Source organism: Xenopus laevis, chromosome 9_10L, assembly GCF_017654675.1.
Source record: "Xenopus laevis strain J_2021 chromosome 9_10L, Xenopus_laevis_v10.1, whole genome shotgun sequence".
Classification (NCBI taxonomy): domain Eukaryota; kingdom Metazoa; phylum Chordata; class Amphibia; order Anura; family Pipidae; genus Xenopus; species Xenopus laevis.
This window is the reverse complement of record NC_054387.1, coordinates 18143575-18161079: the sequence shown is the minus strand read 5'-3', so window position 1 is coordinate 18161079 and position 17505 is coordinate 18143575. Positions and strand designations below refer to the sequence as shown.

At 42.8% G+C, this 17505-nt stretch overlaps 1 protein-coding gene across 1 annotated transcript in view; it reads left to right on the top strand.

Annotated features, from left to right (window-relative positions):
- Positions 1 to 17206, top strand: part of LOC108701997 (traf2 and NCK-interacting protein kinase) — a 1005599-nt gene extending 988393 nt beyond the window's left edge. Inside the window, exons 7-10 of the mRNA XM_041577462.1 lie at positions 12313 to 12385; positions 14725 to 14900; positions 15380 to 15569; positions 16071 to 17206. Coding sequence (XP_041433396.1) covers positions 12313 to 12385; positions 14725 to 14900; positions 15380 to 15495 — 365 coding nt within the window. The 3' untranslated portion in view covers positions 15496 to 15569; positions 16071 to 17206. The remainder of the gene's footprint in view (positions 1 to 12312; positions 12386 to 14724; positions 14901 to 15379; positions 15570 to 16070) is intronic.
- The last annotated feature ends 299 nt before the right edge of the window (positions 17207 to 17505 follow it).

Sequence of the window (17505 nt, the reverse complement as noted above, 5' to 3'; positions counted from 1 at the left end):
ATGTGCTGAACTTGCAGCCAATCACTATCAGGATATAAACATAAAACGTCATTGGCTGTAAACTCACTTTTTTATTTCTGGGATCAGAGGTGAGCGGATCATTGATACACGGGGGCATTAAGGGAAATAATGGCAGAAATGAAGGAAATGACTATTTGAGTGTGACACTGGCTAGTGCCTGGGATATTAGCCTTGGTTTTGGGCATATTCTAATAGAAAATATCATTATGGGAGGAATGGGGAAACAGGCAGACTACAGACAACTCAGTATAATACACAGAAGTACATCCTGGCATTTGGCCGCACGACTAAGTGACAGTTAAATAACGGATTTCTCACTTTCATTTCTGGGATCAGAGGTGAGTGGATGCACAGCACACACTGGGGGACAATTTATGGAAAATAATGATATAAATGAAGAAAATCACTACTAAATTGAGTCACTAGGTGGCACCTGGGATATTAGCCTTGGTTTTGTCACTTTAATAGATAATAGGAGAGTTGGGGTTGGCGGAAGGAACAGGGATGCAGGGAGACTACACACCTGTCAGGCTAAATATAGAAATTATAAAATAACATTTGGGATTCCAATTGCTTTATATTTAAAATAAGTGAAAGTTAAGAAATAATAAAAAGTCTGAAATCTCCTATATTAATATATAACGGGTCACTATGACAACATCTGGAGTGACATTTGCTGTTCAGGTTTAACCTCTAATGCTATTAATATTTATATTTCTCTCTGTATCTCACTTTGTATATAACATTTACTTCTTAAAAAAGCTTTTAAGGGAAAGTTAAGAAATTATTAAGGGGAAAAGTCTGAAATCTCCCATGTTCCCATATAACAGGGGTCACCAAGTGTTTGGAGTGACAGTTGACAGTTGGCCACTTGCTGTTCAGGTTTCTCCTCTAATACTATTAATATTTATATTTCTCTCTGTATCTCACTTTGTATATAAAATGTACTTGTTAAAAAGCTTTTCAGAAAAAGTTAAGCAATTATTAAGTGCAAAGGTCTGAAACCCCCATGTTCCCATATAACAGGGGTCACCCAGTGTTTGGAGTGACAGTTGACAGTTGGCCACTTGGTGTTTCTCCTCCAATACTATTAATATTCACATTTCTCTTTGCATCTTACTCTGTATATAAAACTGACTTCTTAAAAGCTTTAAAGGAAAAAGTTTTGGAGCTGCAACTTCCCAGTCAGTGTTACTCATGTCCTGAATGTCCCAGCATCCCTTGTCAGACCTGCAGCCTATAGTACAAATCCCAGCATCCCTTGTCACACCTGCAGCCTGTAGTTTTCTCACTGTTACTGACCTAAAAATCCCAGCTCCCTTGTCAGACCTGTAGTCTGTGTTTTTTGTTACTTATTACTGATCTACAAGTCTCAGCATCCCTTTGTCAGACCTGCAGCCTGTAGTCTTCTAGCTCTTAATGAACTACACCTCCCAGCATCCCTTGTCAGATCAGCTGCTTGTGGTCTTCTAACTGTTACTCACCTACAAATCCCAGCATCCCTTGTCAGACCTGCAGCCTATAGTACAAATCCCAGCATCCCTTGTCACACCTGTAGCCTATAGTACAAATCTCAGCATCCCTTGTCAAACCTGTAGCCTATAGTACAAATCCCAGCATCCCATGTCAGACCTGTAGCCTGTAATACAAATCCCAGCATCCCTTGTCAGACCTGCAGCCTATAGTACAAATCCCAGCATCCCTTGTCAGACCTGCAGCCTATAGTACAAATCCCAGCATCCCTTGTCAGACCTGTAGCCTATAATACAAATCCCAGCATCCCTTGTCAGACCTGTACCCTATAGTACAAATCCCAGCATCCCTTGTCAGACCTGTAGCCTGTAATACAAATCCCAGCATCCCTTGTCAGACCTGTAGCCTGTAATACAAATCCCAGCATCCCTTGTCAAACCTGTAGCCTATAGTACAAATCCCAGCATCCCTTGTCAGACCTGCAGCCTATAGTACAAATCCCAGCATCCCTTGTCACACCTGTAGCCTATAGTACAAATCTCAGCATCCCTTGTCAAACCTGTAGCCTATAGTACAAATCCCAGCATCCCTTGTCAGACCTGTAGCCTATAATACAAATCCCAGCATCCCTTGTCAGACCTGTACCCTATAGTACAAATCCCAGCATCCCTTGTCAGACCTGTAGCCTGTAATACAAATCCCAGCATCCCTTGTCAAACCTGTAGCCTATAGTACAAATCCCAGCATCCCTTGTCAGACCTGCAGCCTATAGTACAAATCCCAGCATCCCTTGTCATACCTGCAGCCTATAGTACAAATCCCAGCATCCCTTGTCATACCTGCAGCCTATAGTACAAATCCCAGCATCCCTTGTCAGACCTGCAGCCTGTAGTCTTCTAACTGTTACTGGCCTACAAATCCCAGCATCCCTTGTCAGACCTGCAGCCTATAGTACAAATCCCAGCATCCCTTGTCAGACCTGCAGCCTGTAGTCTTCTAACTGTTACTGGCCTACAAATCCCAGCATCCCTTGTCAGACCTGCAGCCTATAGTACAAATCCCAGCATCCCTTGTCATACCTGCAGCCTATAGTACAAATCCCAGCATCCCTTGTCAGATCTGCAGCCTGTAGTCTTCTAACTGTTACTGGCCTACAAATCCCAGCATCCCTTGTCAGACCTGCAGCCTATAGTACAAATCCCAGCATCCCTTGTCAGACCTGCAGCCTATAGTACAAATCCCAGCAACCCTTGTCAGACCTGTACCCTATAGTACAAATCCCAGCATTCCTTGTCGGACCTGTAGCCTATAGTACAAATACCAGCATCCCTTGTCAGATCTGCAGCCTGTAATACAAAACCCAGCATCCCTTGTCAGACCTGTAGCCTATAGTACAAATCCCAGCATCCCTTGTCAGACCTGCAGCCTGTAATACAAATCCCAGCATCCCTTTTCACACCTGCAGCCTATAGTACAAATCCCAGTATCCCTTGTCATACCTGCAGCCTGTAATACAAATCCCAGCATCCCTTTTCACACCTGCAGCCTATAGTACAAATCCCAGTATCCCTTGTCAGACCTGCAGCCTGTAATACAAATCCAAGCATCCCTTGTCATACCTGCAGCCTGTAATACAAATCCCAGCATCCCTTGTCAGACCTGCAGCCTGTAATACAAATCCAAGCATCCCTTGTCATACCTGCAGCCTATAGTACAAATCCCAGCATCCCTTGTCATACCTGCAGCCTATAGTACAAATCCCAGCATCCCTTGTCAGACCTGCAGCCTATAGTACAAATCCCAGCATCCCTTGTCAGACCTGCAGCCTGTAGTCTTCTAACTGTTACTGGCCTACAAATCCCAGCATCCCTTGTCAGACCTGCAGCCTATAGTATAAATCCCAGCATCCCTTGTCAGACCTGCAGCCTATAGTACAAATCCCAGCATCCCTTGTCAGACCTGCAGCCTGTAGTCTTCTAACTGTTACTGGCCTACAAATCCCAGCATCCCTTGTCAGACCTGCAGCCTATAGTACAAATCCCAGCATCCCTTGTCATACCTGCAGCCTATAGTACAAATCCCAGCATCCCTTGTCAGATCTGCAACCTGTAGTCTTCTAACTGTTACTGGCCTACAAATCCCAGCATCCCTTGTCAGACCTGCAGCCTGTAATACAAATCCCAGCATCCCTTTTCACACCTGCAGCCTATAGTACAAATCCCAGCATCCCTTGTCAGACCTGCAGCCTGTAATACAAATCCAAGCATCCCTTGTCAGACCTGCAGCCTATAGTACAAATCCCAGCATCCCTTGTCAGACCTGCAGCCTGTAATACAAATCCAAGCATCCCTTGTCATACCTGCAGCCGGTAATACAAATCCAAGCAACCCTTGTCAGACCTGTAGCCTATAGTAAAAATCCCAGCATCCCTTGTCAGACCTGCAGCCTATAGTATAAATCCCAGCATCCCTTGTCAGACCTGTGGCCTATAGTACAAATCCCAGCATCCCTTGTCAGACCTGCAGCCTGTAGTCTTCTAACTGTTGCTGGCCTACAAATCCCAGCATCCCTTGTCATACCTGCAGCCTCTAGTACAAATCCCAGCATCCCTTGTCATACCTGCAGCCTATTGTACAAATCCCAGCATCCCTTGTCATACCTGCAGCCTATAGTACAAATCCCAGCATCCCTTGTCATACCTGCAGCCTATAGTACTAATCCCAGCATCCCTTGTCAGACCTGCAGCCTATAGTACAAATCCCAGCATCCCTTGTCAGACCTGCAGCCTGTAGTCTTCTAACTGTTACTGGCCTACAAATCCCAGCATCCCTTGTCAGACCTGCAGCCTATAGTACAAATCCCAGCATCCCTTGTCAGACCTGCAGCCTATAGTACAAATCCCAGCATCCCTTGTCAGATCTGCAGCCTGTAGTCTTCTAACTGTTACTGGCCTACAAATCCCAGCATCCCTTGTCAGACCTGCAGCCTATAGTACAAATCCCAGCATCCCTTGTCAGACCTGCAGCCTATAGTACAAATCCCAGCATTCCTTGTCGGACCTGTAGCCTATAGTACAAATCCCAGCATCCCTTGTCAGACCTGCAGCCTGTAGTCTTCTAACTGTTACTGGCCTACAAATCCCAGCATCCCTTGTCAGACCTGCAGCCTATAGTATAAATCCCAGCATCCCTTGTCAGACCTGCAGCCTATAGTACAAATCCCAGCATCCCTTGTCAGACCTGCAGCCTGTAGTCTTCTAACTGTTACTGGCCTACAAATCCCAGCATCCCTTGTCAGACCTGCAGCCTATAGTACAAATCCCAGCATCCCTTGTCATACCTGCAGCCTATAGTACAAATCCCAGCATCCCTTGTCAGATCTGCAACCTGTAGTCTTCTAACTGTTACTGGCCTACAAATCCCAGCATCCCTTGTCAGACCTGCAGCCTGTAATACAAATCCCAGCATCCCTTTTCACACCTGCAGCCTATAGTACAAATCCCAGCATCCCTTGTCAGACCTGCAGCCTGTAATACAAATCCAAGCATCCCTTGTCAGACCTGCAGCCTATAGTACAAATCCCAGCATCCCTTGTCAGACCTGCAGCCTGTAATACAAATCCAAGCATCCCTTGTCATACCTGCAGCCGGTAATACAAATCCAAGCAACCCTTGTCAGACCTGTAGCCTATAGTAAAAATCCCAGCATCCCTTGTCAGACCTGCAGCCTATAGTATAAATCCCAGCATCCCTTGTCAGACCTGTGGCCTATAGTACAAATCCCAGCATCCCTTGTCAGACCTGCAGCCTGTAGTCTTCTAACTGTTGCTGGCCTACAAATCCCAGCATCCCTTGTCATACCTGCAGCCTCTAGTACAAATCCCAGCATCCCTTGTCATACCTGCAGCCTATTGTACAAATCCCAGCATCCCTTGTCATACCTGCAGCCTATAGTACAAATCCCAGCATCCCTTGTCATACCTGCAGCCTATAGTACTAATCCCAGCATCCCTTGTCAGACCTGCAGCCTATAGTACAAATCCCAGCATCCCTTGTCAGACCTGCAGCCTGTAGTCTTCTAACTGTTACTGGCCTACAAATCCCAGCATCCCTTGTCAGACCTGCAGCCTATAGTACAAATCCCAGCATCCCTTGTCAGACCTGCAGCCTATAGTACAAATCCCAGCATCCCTTGTCAGATCTGCAGCCTGTAGTCTTCTAACTGTTACTGGCCTACAAATCCCAGCATCCCTTGTCAGACCTGCAGCCTATAGTACAAATCCCAGCATCCCTTGTCAGACCTGCAGCCTATAGTACAAATCCCAGCATTCCTTGTCGGACCTGTAGCCTATAGTACAAATCCCAGCATCCCTTGTCAGATCTGCAGCCTGTAATACAAAACCCAGCATCCCTTGTCAGACCTGTAGCCTATAGTACAAATCCCAGCATCCCTTGTCAGACCTGCAGCCTGTAATACAAATCCCAGCATCCCTTTTCACACCTGCAGCCTATAGTACAAATCCCAGCATCCCTTGTCAGACCTGCAGCCTGTAATACAAATCCCAGCATACCTTGTCAGACCTGTAGCCTATAGTAGAAATCCCAGCATCCCTTGTCACACCTGTACCCTATAGTACAAATCCCAGCATCCCTTGTCAGACCTGCAGCCTGTAGTCTTCTAGCTCTTAAAGAACTGTAGTCTTCTAGCTATTAATGAACTACAAATCCCAGCATCCCTTGTCAGACCAGCAGCTTGTGGTCTTCTAACTGTTACTGACCTACAAATACCAGCATCCCTTGTCAGACTGCAGCCTGTAGTACAAATCTCAGCATCCCTTGTCAGAGCTGCAGCCGGTGGTCTTCTAACTGTTACTGACCTACAAATCCCAGCATCCCTTGTCAGACCAGCAGCTTGTGGTCTTCTGTTACTGACCTACAAATCCCAGCATCCCTTGTCAAACCTGCAGCCTGTAGTCTTTTAGCTTTTAATGAACTACAAATCCCAGCATCACTTGTCAGACCTGCAGCCTGTAGTCTTCCAGCTCTTACTGAACTACAAATCGCAGCATCCCTTGTCATACCAGCAGCTTGTGGTCTTCTAACTGTTACTGACCAACAAATCCCAGCATCCCTTGTCAGACCAGCAGCTTGTGGTCTTCTAACTGATACTGAACTACAAATCCCAGCATCCCTTGTCAGACCTGCAGCCTGTAGTCTTCCAGCTCTTACTGAACTACAAATCCCAGCATCTCTTGTCAGACCTGTAGCCTATAGTACAAATCCCAGCATCCCCTGTCAGACCTATAGCCTTTAGTACAAATCCCAGCATCCCTTGTCAGACCTGTAGCCTATAGTACAAATCCCAGCATCCCTTGTCAGACCTGCAGCCTGTAGTCTTCTAACTGTTACTGGCCTACAAATCCCAGGATCCCTTGTCAGACCTGTAGCCTATAGTACAAATCCCAGCATCCCTTGTCAGACCTGCAATCTGTAGTCTTCTAACTATTACTGGCCTACAAATCCCAGCATCCCTTGTCAGACCTGCAGCCTATAGTACAAATCCCAGCATCCCTTGTCAGACCTGCAGCCTATAGTACACATCCCAGCATCCCTTTTCATACCTGCAGCCTATAGTACAAATCCCAGCATTCCTTGTCATACCTGCAGCCTATAGTACAAATCCCAGCATCCCTTGTCAGACCTGCAGCCTATAGTACAAATCCCAGCATCCCTTGTCAGACCTGTCGCCTATAGTACAAATCCCAGCATCCCTTGTCAGACCTGTAGCCTATAGTACAAATCCCAGCATCCCTTGTCAGAGCTGTAGCCTATAGTACAAATCCCAGCATCCCTTGTCAGACCTGCAGCCTATAGTACAAATCCCAGCATCCCTTGTCAGACCATCAGCCTGTAGTCTTAGAGCTCTTACTGAACTACAAATCCCAGCATCTCTTGTCAGACCTGTAGCCTATAGTACAAATCCCAGCATCCCCTGTCAGACCTGTAGCCTTTAGTACAAATCCCAGCATCCCTTGTCAGACATGTAGCCTTTAGTTCAAATCCCTGCATCCCTTGTCAGACCTGTAGCCTATAGTACAAATCCCAGCATCCCTTGTCAGACCTGCAGCCTGTAGTCTTCTAACTGTTACTGGCCTACAAATCCCAGCATCCCTTGTCAGACCTGCAGCCTATAGTACAAATCCCAGCATCCCTTGTCAGACCTGCAGCCTGTAGTCTTCTAACTGTTACTGGCCTACAAATCCCAGCATCTCGTCAGACCTGCAGCCTATAGTACAAATCCCAGCATCCCTTGTCAGACCTGTATCTTAAAGTACAAATCCCAGCATCCCTTGTCAGACCTGTAGCCTATAGTACAAATCCCAGCATCCCTTGTCAGACCATCAGCCTGTAGTCTTCTAGCTCTTAATGAACTACAAATCCCAGCATCCCTTGTCAGAACAGCAGCGTGTCGTCCTCTAACTGTTACTGACCTACAAATCCCAGCATCCCTTGTCAGACCAGCAGCTTGAGGTCTTCTAACTTTTACTGACCTACAAATCCCAGCATCCCTTGTCAGACCTGCAGCTTGTGATCTTCTAACTGTTACTGAACTACAAATCCCAGCATCCCTTGTCAGACCTGCAGCCTGTAGTCTTCTAATTGTTACTGACCTACAAATCCCAGCATCCCTTGTCAGACCTGCAGCCTATAGTACAAATCCCAGCATCCCTTGTCATACCTGCAGCCTATAGTACAAATCCCAGCATCCCTTGTCAGACCTGCAGCCTATAGTACAAATCCCAGCATCCCTTGTCAGACCTGTATCTTAAAGTACGAATCCCAGCATCCCTCGTCAGACCTGTAGCCTATAGTACAAATCCCAGCATCCCTTGTCAGACCATCAGCCTGTAGTCTTCTTGCTCTTAATGAACTACAAATCCCAGCATCCCTTGTCAGACCAGCAGCGTGTCGTCTTCTAACTGTTACTGACTTAAAAATCCCAGCATCCCTTGTCAGACCTGCAGCTTGTGATCTTCTAACTGTTACTGAACTACAAATCCCAGCATCCCTTGTCAGACCTGCAGTCTGTAGTCTTTTAGCTCTTACTGAACTACAAATCCCAACATCCCTTGTCAAACCAGCAGCTTGTGGTCTTCTAACTGTTACTGACCTAAAAATCCCAGCATCCCTTGTCAGACCTGCAGCCTATAGTACAAATCCCAGCATCCCTTGTCATACCTGCAGCCTATAGTACAAATCCCAGCATCCCTTGTCAGACCTGTAGCCTATAGTACAAATCCCAGCATCCTTTGTCAGACCTGTAGCCTGTAGTACAAATCCCAGCATCCCTTGTCAGACCTGCAGCCTGTAGTCATCCAGCTCTCAATGAACTACAAATCCCAGCATCCCTTGTCAGACCAGCAGCTTGTGGTCTTCTAACTGTTACTGAACTACAAATTCCAGCATCCCTTGTCAGACCTGCAGCCTGTAGTCTTCCAGCTCTTACTGAACTACAAATCCCTTGTCAGACCAGCAGCTTGTGGTCTTCTAACTGTTACTGACCTACAAATCCCAGCATCCCTTGTCAGACCTGCAGCTTGTGGTCTTCTAACTGTTACTGAACTACAAATCCCAGCATCCCTTGTCAGACCTGCAGCCTGTAGTCTTCCAGCTTTTACTGAACTTCAAATCACAGCATCCCTTGTCAGACCAGCAGCTTGTGGTATTCTAACTGTTACTGACCTACAAATCCCAGCATCCCTTGTCAGACCTGTAGCCTATAGTACAAATCCCAGCATCCCTTGTCAGACCTGTAGCCTATAGTACAAATCCCAGCATCCCTTGTCAGACCTGTAGCCTATAGTACAAATCCCAGCATCCCTTGTCAGACCTGTAGCCTATAGTACAAATCCCAGCATCCCTTGTCAGACCTGTAGCCTATAGTACAAATCCCAGCATCCCTTGTCAGACCTGCAGCCTGTACTAGTCCTATTACTTTGTTATCATGATGTTCAGAGGCTGCATTTCATCAGGGACTGAGCCTCATATTATAACAGAGGGAAGAATGGATGGTGCCAATACAGGGAAATGCTGCAACCTGTTTAATTTCATTTTATTTAAAGGGGATCTTTGCTTTAATGCTGTTGATGAAATTTTGTTTTTTTGCCAATGGATATCAGATTTCAGAATTTATGGTCAGAATAAAAATAACAGATACAATAGATAAAAAATATATATAAGTTTAGGGTTTGCTTTTTGTACAATGGGAGAATTGGTTGAGGGTGTGAATACTTATATAAGGCAGTGAATCCTGATATGTATAGCAGAGAGGGCTGGTGCACGTGAGCTTACAATCTCTTCTTTCTTTCTATGTCCCCAAACAGTGAAATTTCCAAGCGACGAAGCGTTTCATAGCGTCTTCGAAGCGATTTTCAGTGATTTTCCAAGTGATTTCACAGCGATTGTTTTATAGAGATATTCAGCGATATTCCATCTGATTTTTGGCGTTTGGAGAAAACATCTTCCTTTGACGTCAGCTGATCTCTCTTTATAACCCAACAGCTCTTTTAAGAGCTAAAAACTTGGACGCAATGCTATTCTGCGCCCCCTGGAGGAAGGTAAAGCAACTGCTACTATTTTATCTGAATTTAGGGTTTTACTGTATAGAGAACAGATACAGATAAAGTATAGAATGTAATAGACTCTTTCTCTTCTCCTTCAGCCACAGGCGGAACCCAGTACCCTCTCTGAGATTTATAAGGTGAGTAGAAAGGAGGGTAAAACACTTGCCGCTACTGCCGGAAGTGAGACATGTTTTGTAACCTGGGGAATATTATGTTATCAATAAAATCCTTCTTTTTTCTATTTTATTTTCCAGCCTCCTAATGGTCGGCTGACCAAGGATGTGCTTCTTGGAGGGGGCGGCACCGGAGACGTCTACAAGGTAAGGGACCAACCAATTCCTGGAGAGTAGGGGAACTGAACAAGATTGTGATCACTACACACAATCACACAATGATTTAGGCAGACATATCAAGCTTCTTGTTTGGGGGCTGCATTAGACCCTCTCTTTCCTACTTGTATATAAGTCAACCTTTCTGTCTGTATTACAGGGTCGTCACCATCGTAGAGGAGTGGTAGCGGTGAAGATCGCCAACATCAGCCGAGTACTGTATCTTTATAATTCCAATCATTATATATCAATCCTATTTGTGTAGTGGACTATGTGAGCTAAAGGGATTTCTATTATTCCACTCCAGGATGAAGAGTCAGTCTGCAGGGAGCTGAAGTTTCTCCAGCAGTTCGGCGGCCACAAGAACATCGCCTCTTACTATGGAGCCTACTACAGGACTCCACTCACGGAGTGCTCATCGGAGCTCTTGGAAGTAAGAAATGATTTACTGTATCGTATTCATTCCTCTTGTGCCAAAGCAATCTCCACTTGAAGTGATACAATCCATAACTTTAAATAATTTCTTTCTGTTGTAGATTGTTCTTGAATACTGTGGTGGCGGTTCTCTCCACAACCTCATCAGCAAGACCAATGGCCAATCCCTGAAGGAGACCTGGATTGGCTATGTCTGCAAGGAGGTTTTAAAGGTAAGGCCAGATTTACCCCTTAAGGACTCTTTAATTGCATAAATTATATATACAATCCCTTTGTTGGGAATGTTTAGTCTTATGTCTGTTATAGTCTAATAACCTACATCTCATTCTCCCCAGGGGCTGCACCACATTCACAAGAACCGGGCCGTTCATAGAGATATCAAGAGCCTGAACATCATGCTCACAGAGACGGCCAAAGTCAAGATCAGTGAGTAAAACTTACACTTATAAGAGTAATGGATGGTGGGGAACTTCTGTGAATATGGAGTCAGGGGGTTTAATAATTTAGGTTTCTATCTTATTATGGTTAAACAAATTGTTTTCCATTAATAGATTCTATCTGTCATTTCAGTCGACTTTGGAAACAGCTGGGACCTGGACCCACAGACTGGATTGTGCCATGAAGCAGACGGGACTGCACACTGGATGGCACCCGAGGCCATAAGGCAGAAGGGCCAGCGCCTGGCATACGACACCAAAGTATGTTGTACTTATAATACTTGTAACAACACGGAGCATTTACTTATCAGTGTTAATGGGACATAGAAGCAGTCATTTTCTCATGGAGAGAAAGGAGTTTTTCCGAAAAGTTGGGTTTCTTAACTTTTTGCACAATGTGTCTGCTTTAATATATTTGCTCATTTGCATTGTGACACTAGTGTTATGTACAGTAACTGCTATTGTTTGTAATGGAGATGTACTGCTGTATACACGTTTATATATAATAAAGCATTTTTTCACTTTTACATATACCATGATGTGTTCATTTACTTGGGTGTGCATTGGGCTATTTTATAATTTAGTATTTTGTTCTGTTTTGGCCATAATTGAGCTAAGGAGAATGGCGTGTCCTTTTGCACCCATGATAATATTTGTATATGTTTCTAAAAGAGAATTGTATAAGTGTAACCTTTTTACTTAAATTTTATTAAACGCCCACTAACCCAATTCTCTCCTTCTAATGCTCTTTTGCAGTGTGACATCTGGTCGCTCGGGATAACCGCCATCGAAATGGCCGAGGGAAAACCACGTAAGTGAATCACAACAATTGTGGCTACTTTATTTTATACATTGAGCAGCAGAGGTTCTATATCAGAATGGGAGGAATTTGGGGTAATTTTCTATTTCCAGCAAAAAAGAACTTTTTCTATAGATTAAATAAATAAGTTCTAGACATGTTCGATGGGCCTGATATATATGTTTTTCATTTTTAGCTTACGCAGATCAATACCCGGTGGAACACCTGATAAGAGAAGCTCAACCACCGAAGCTTCAATCAAACAGATGGTGAGTCTGTCCCAGCTCGAGTCACTGTACATTGTACCTGTGCTTGCAGACATGGAACTCCCCACATTTTCTTATTAACACTTGGGACATTTGGCAACACCTATATCAACCTAGTTGCTTCCACAGTCTGCCCTCACCATGCCCCTTGTCTGTACAAATTTGGGATAATGGGGAGATTTCAGTCTCAGCTCAGGGGGATGTGTATTTTGTTTAAATACCTCCTAAATATAAATAGAGGTTTTTCTATTGCAGACTTTAAATGTGGCCCATGAGATGCAGGCAGGGATATGTGTGTTTTCAGGGAAATATAGGTGGATGCAGAGCAGATATGATATATTTTATGTATAACATATAACTATGGGCCCCACTACTGTGAGATTACAGGCCATGTGCACTATGGTGCAGTCAGGAGAGGGTGTGGGAAAATCACAGGACCTTACCTTGTCCCTCATAGCCTTATAGACATCTAGATTTGCCACTGATATTTGTTATACCCTTGTTGACTAGTTTGGGATAGTAGTGGGGAATCTTGGGTTGGGGAACACTTGTATGTATGTATGTATGTATGTATGTATAACTTTATTTGTATTGTGCTGTTAAGGAGCCGCAGTGCTGTACAGTGCCTTAAAGTATAATATATATATATATAAGCAACCATGGGGGAGACAAATCACATAATAAATATATACAGAATTATAGGACAAAGAGCTTAAGTGTTATGTGGTAAGAGACATAGTGGGAAGGAGGTCCCTGCTCCATAGAGCTTACAGTCTAAGTGAATGGGAGGCTAACATACAGGTACAAATTGGAGATGAAAAAGTGCACAAGGTAAGGCATAGTCAGTAGGGACAAGACTTTGGGAGAAGATTTCTATAATGTGTAATGCTGCAATTCTATGGGTCTCATTCCTCCCTAAAGAGATCAAATCAAAATAGATAGATAGATACATAGAGGGATATATGATAGATTGAGGAATAGATAGATAGTTAGATATATTGATTGATACAGGGATTGATAGATAGACAGACAGACAGACAGACAGACAGATAGATAGATGGGATAGACAGATAGATAAATAGAGAGACAGATACATAGATGATAGATAGAGGGACCAATAGATAGATCAAAAGATAGACAATAGATAGATAGATAGATAGATAGATAGATAGATAGATAGATAGATAAATAGAGGGACAGATAGATGATAGCTAGAGGGATAGCTAGATAGATTGATAGATAAATAGATAGATAGATAGATAGACAGACAGACAGACAGACAGACAGACAGACAGACAGATAGATAGATAGATAGATAGATAGATAGATAGATAGATAGATAGATAGATAGAAGGGATCGCCAGATAGATAGATAGATAGATAGATAGATAGATAGATAGATAGATAGATAGATAGATAGATAGATAGATAGATGATAGCTAGATGGGATATACAGATAGATAAATAGAGGGACAGATAGATAGATGATAGATAGAGGGATCGCTAGATAGATATAGATAAATAGATAGATAGATAGATAGATAGATGAATAGATAGATAGATAGATAGATAGATAGATAGATAGATAGATAGATAGATAGATAGATAGATAGATATAAGGGATCACCAGATAGATAGATAGATAGATAGATAGATAGATAGATAGATAGATAGATAGATAGATAGATAAATAGAGGGACAGATAGATAGATGATAGATAGAGGGATCGATAGATAGATATAGATAGATAGATAGATAGATAGATATACAATAGATAGATAGACAGATAGATAGATAGATAGATAGATAGATAGATATACAATAGATAGATAGATAGACAGATAGATAGATAGATAGATAGATAGATAGATAGATAGATAGATAGATAGATAGATAGATGGGATAGGCAGATGAATAGAGGGACAGCTACATAGATGATAGATCAATAGATAGATAGATAGATAGATAGATAGATAGATAGATAGATAGATAGATAGATAGACAATAGATAGATAAAGGCAATATGTTGGCACTATATAAATCCATGTTAATAATAATAGAGATGATATACAGATAGATAAATAGAGGGACAAATAGATAGATAGAGGGATCGATAAATAGATAGATAGATAGATAGATAGATAAATAGAGGGACAGATAGATGATAGCTAGATGGATAGATAGATAGATAGATAGATAGATAGATAGATAGATAGATAGAAAGATAGATAGATAGATAGATAGATAGATAGATAGATAGATAGATAGATAGATAGATAGATAGATAGATAGGGGATGATAGATGGGGATTTTTTTGCTAGCTAAAATTTTTTTTTTTCTAGGTCACAACATTTTGTGTCCTTCTTGGAGTGGTGTCTGAAGAAGGATCCTTCAGCGAGAGGGAGTGCTGAAGAACTCCTGCAGCACCCATTCATCAGCCAACTGCCACCTAAGAAAATCGTCAGGGCTGAGTTGGAAGAACATCTCCTGACCCTGCACAACTGGCCGGCCAAGAAAGGTGAGGGAATCCATTATATTTGATACGACTGCACCATCACACAGTGTAACGCAACAGCTGCAAGAGTTGGTTTTATTATAATGGCACTGGGAATAATAAACATGTTTTAAACGAACAGTTCAGTGTGAAAATATAAACTGTGTAAATAGAGAGAGAGCTGAAAAGCAGGAAGTAGTGTTCTGACTGACATGTTATACATCAAATCACTCCAGCTTTTATACATTACATTTTTGGCTAACAAACTATATTAGAAACATTTTTTATTTTGCACAGCCTATCTATTTACCCAGTTTTTATTTTTACACTGAACTGTTCCTTTAAGAGGTACTTTAGCTTAATATTATATTTTAGTATAATGGAGACAATGGCGTTCTAAGACAATTTGCATTTGGTCTTTAGTCTTTATTTTTTTGTTTATGAATCATATACAAGCACTATTTAGTATTCATGAATCATAAATATGATTTTTCCCTATACAGGACTGAAGGGAGTAGCTCTCTGGACCCTGAGACAGCTGCGGTGTGCTTGCACACAGACATCGGCAGAACAAGAAGCAGCTCTGCAAATGGCCTTGGAGGGCTTCTCCTGTTATTAATCTTGTGGCCAATAACATCAACAGCCCAGAATGAGTTTCCTTAATCACAGCAGAGGAAAAAAAACATCCATAAGGTAAGGTCCTGTCTCCATTCAGTATCCCTGTACAATGCTTCTCAGGTGGTAGACAAATAGCAATTTGATCCCTTGCTGCCTGGTGGGTGTCTACATTAGGTGGGTGTCTACATGTCTACAGTAGGACCCGAATCCTGTGCACAAGAGGTGGGTTTCAGCTAGAAGATGCTCAAGTTTACATTTCTTGGTTACAATCCTCCCCATGTGTGAAGCAAATAAACACACCGGGCAGTAGGGGCTGAATCAAGGTTTTCTGTGCTGATGGACATTAGCCTCACTGCAGCAGCCGCACAATAACACAACAGGATAGAATGCGATTGAGAAGGCTCAGGCATTATTTCCTATTCCCATAGCCAGTGCATTTATTTCTAGTATCAGCCTGGGAGAAAAACTCCCTAACATGTTGGAACCCCTAATGAATAAGGCTTGTGCATAAATGTAATGCCTCTGAATGAGAATTAATGATGATCTATTACTGACTGATATTTTTTTCTCATACAGATCAAGTGGCGTCTGCAGCTCCACAAACATCATCTCCTTTCAAGCTGATGCAGCTCAGCAAGTGGTATCTTCAAGATTCCTGCAACTACACCAGCAGGAACTTTATCTCCTTCTTTAGCTCCATGAACATATTCTTTTAAGAGTACCCCATCTCCACCAGTAGTGTCTTTGCTTCAGTTTAGTTTGCTCCACCCAATCACATCTACACCTCACTTTCCAACTGCCATAGTTCCATCCATCTTCCTTTTTTTGCAGACTACCATAACTCCAACATCTTGCCTTAAGCATCTACATTTCACAGAACCATAGCTCCGACATTCACATCCACCTCTACAGCTCCACTAGCAGCATTCACATTTTCAAACACCATAGCTCCACTATTAGGACCTTAGTTTTCATTAGTATCCAATTACCACATCTCTACCCAAGGACTTTTCATTTAACTTTAGCTCCACCACCAGCCCTTATCCCATATTTTACCTCTACCCGCAAGCTCTGTCCTTGTGCTAACACACCTCCACCAATATCTTTTTTTATTTACATATTATCAAGAGTTTCTCCTCTTTAAAATATCTTTTAATCCTTGCCCTTCTTCCTGCACCTCCATTGGTTCTTCCATTCCACCAATACCAAGATATTTAGTCACAACCACACACCACACACTAAAATGATGCCCCCTACACAGAGGCTTCTCTTCTCCACCTTTTCTTTTGCCTCCCCCGCCCCTGCAATCTCCTAACAGCAATTCCTCTGTGGTTTCTCCTGTTCAAATTCTTTCCTTTCTAAATTCTATCCTTTCAAGCCTTCCACTCAACAACCAGTCACATCTCCTACTCTAAACCCTGACATAAACTCTTAGTACTGATACTAAAATAAACTCATAGTAAAAGTTGATCCAGGGACTTGTCCGATTGCCCTTTGGGAGTCAGGAAGGAATTTTTCCTCCTCTGAGGCAAATTGGCTCTGGCTTCAGATGGGGTTTTTGCCTTCCTCTGGATCAACTACTAAATAGGAAGATCCCATTTACACTAAAACTTGACCCTAATGGATGTGAGTCCTTCCCAACTTAAATTAGTATGAATTAATCTAAAATGCATAAATATAACATCCAATTTATAAATAAATATGTTAATACATATTTTATTGGTGTTCTTGCATTTTTTATAGTTCTATAGTATTGCCAGGGAACATTACAGAGGAGGGAGACCTCTAGTGCAAGGGAAACGGGTCACTGAAAAGTGAAGGTGGAATCAAGAGCCAAGGGTGGGAGAAATTGGTGAAAGGAGATGCTAAGGATGAAGAAATATAAGAAGTCCTACTGATCTGCACTGATGTCAGAGGTTTGGTCAATCAATCACATAGAAATGATATATAGTGTATATAAACATATCACTGGGATTAGTACATTATAAGACTGGGTTCAGAAGGTGCTGAC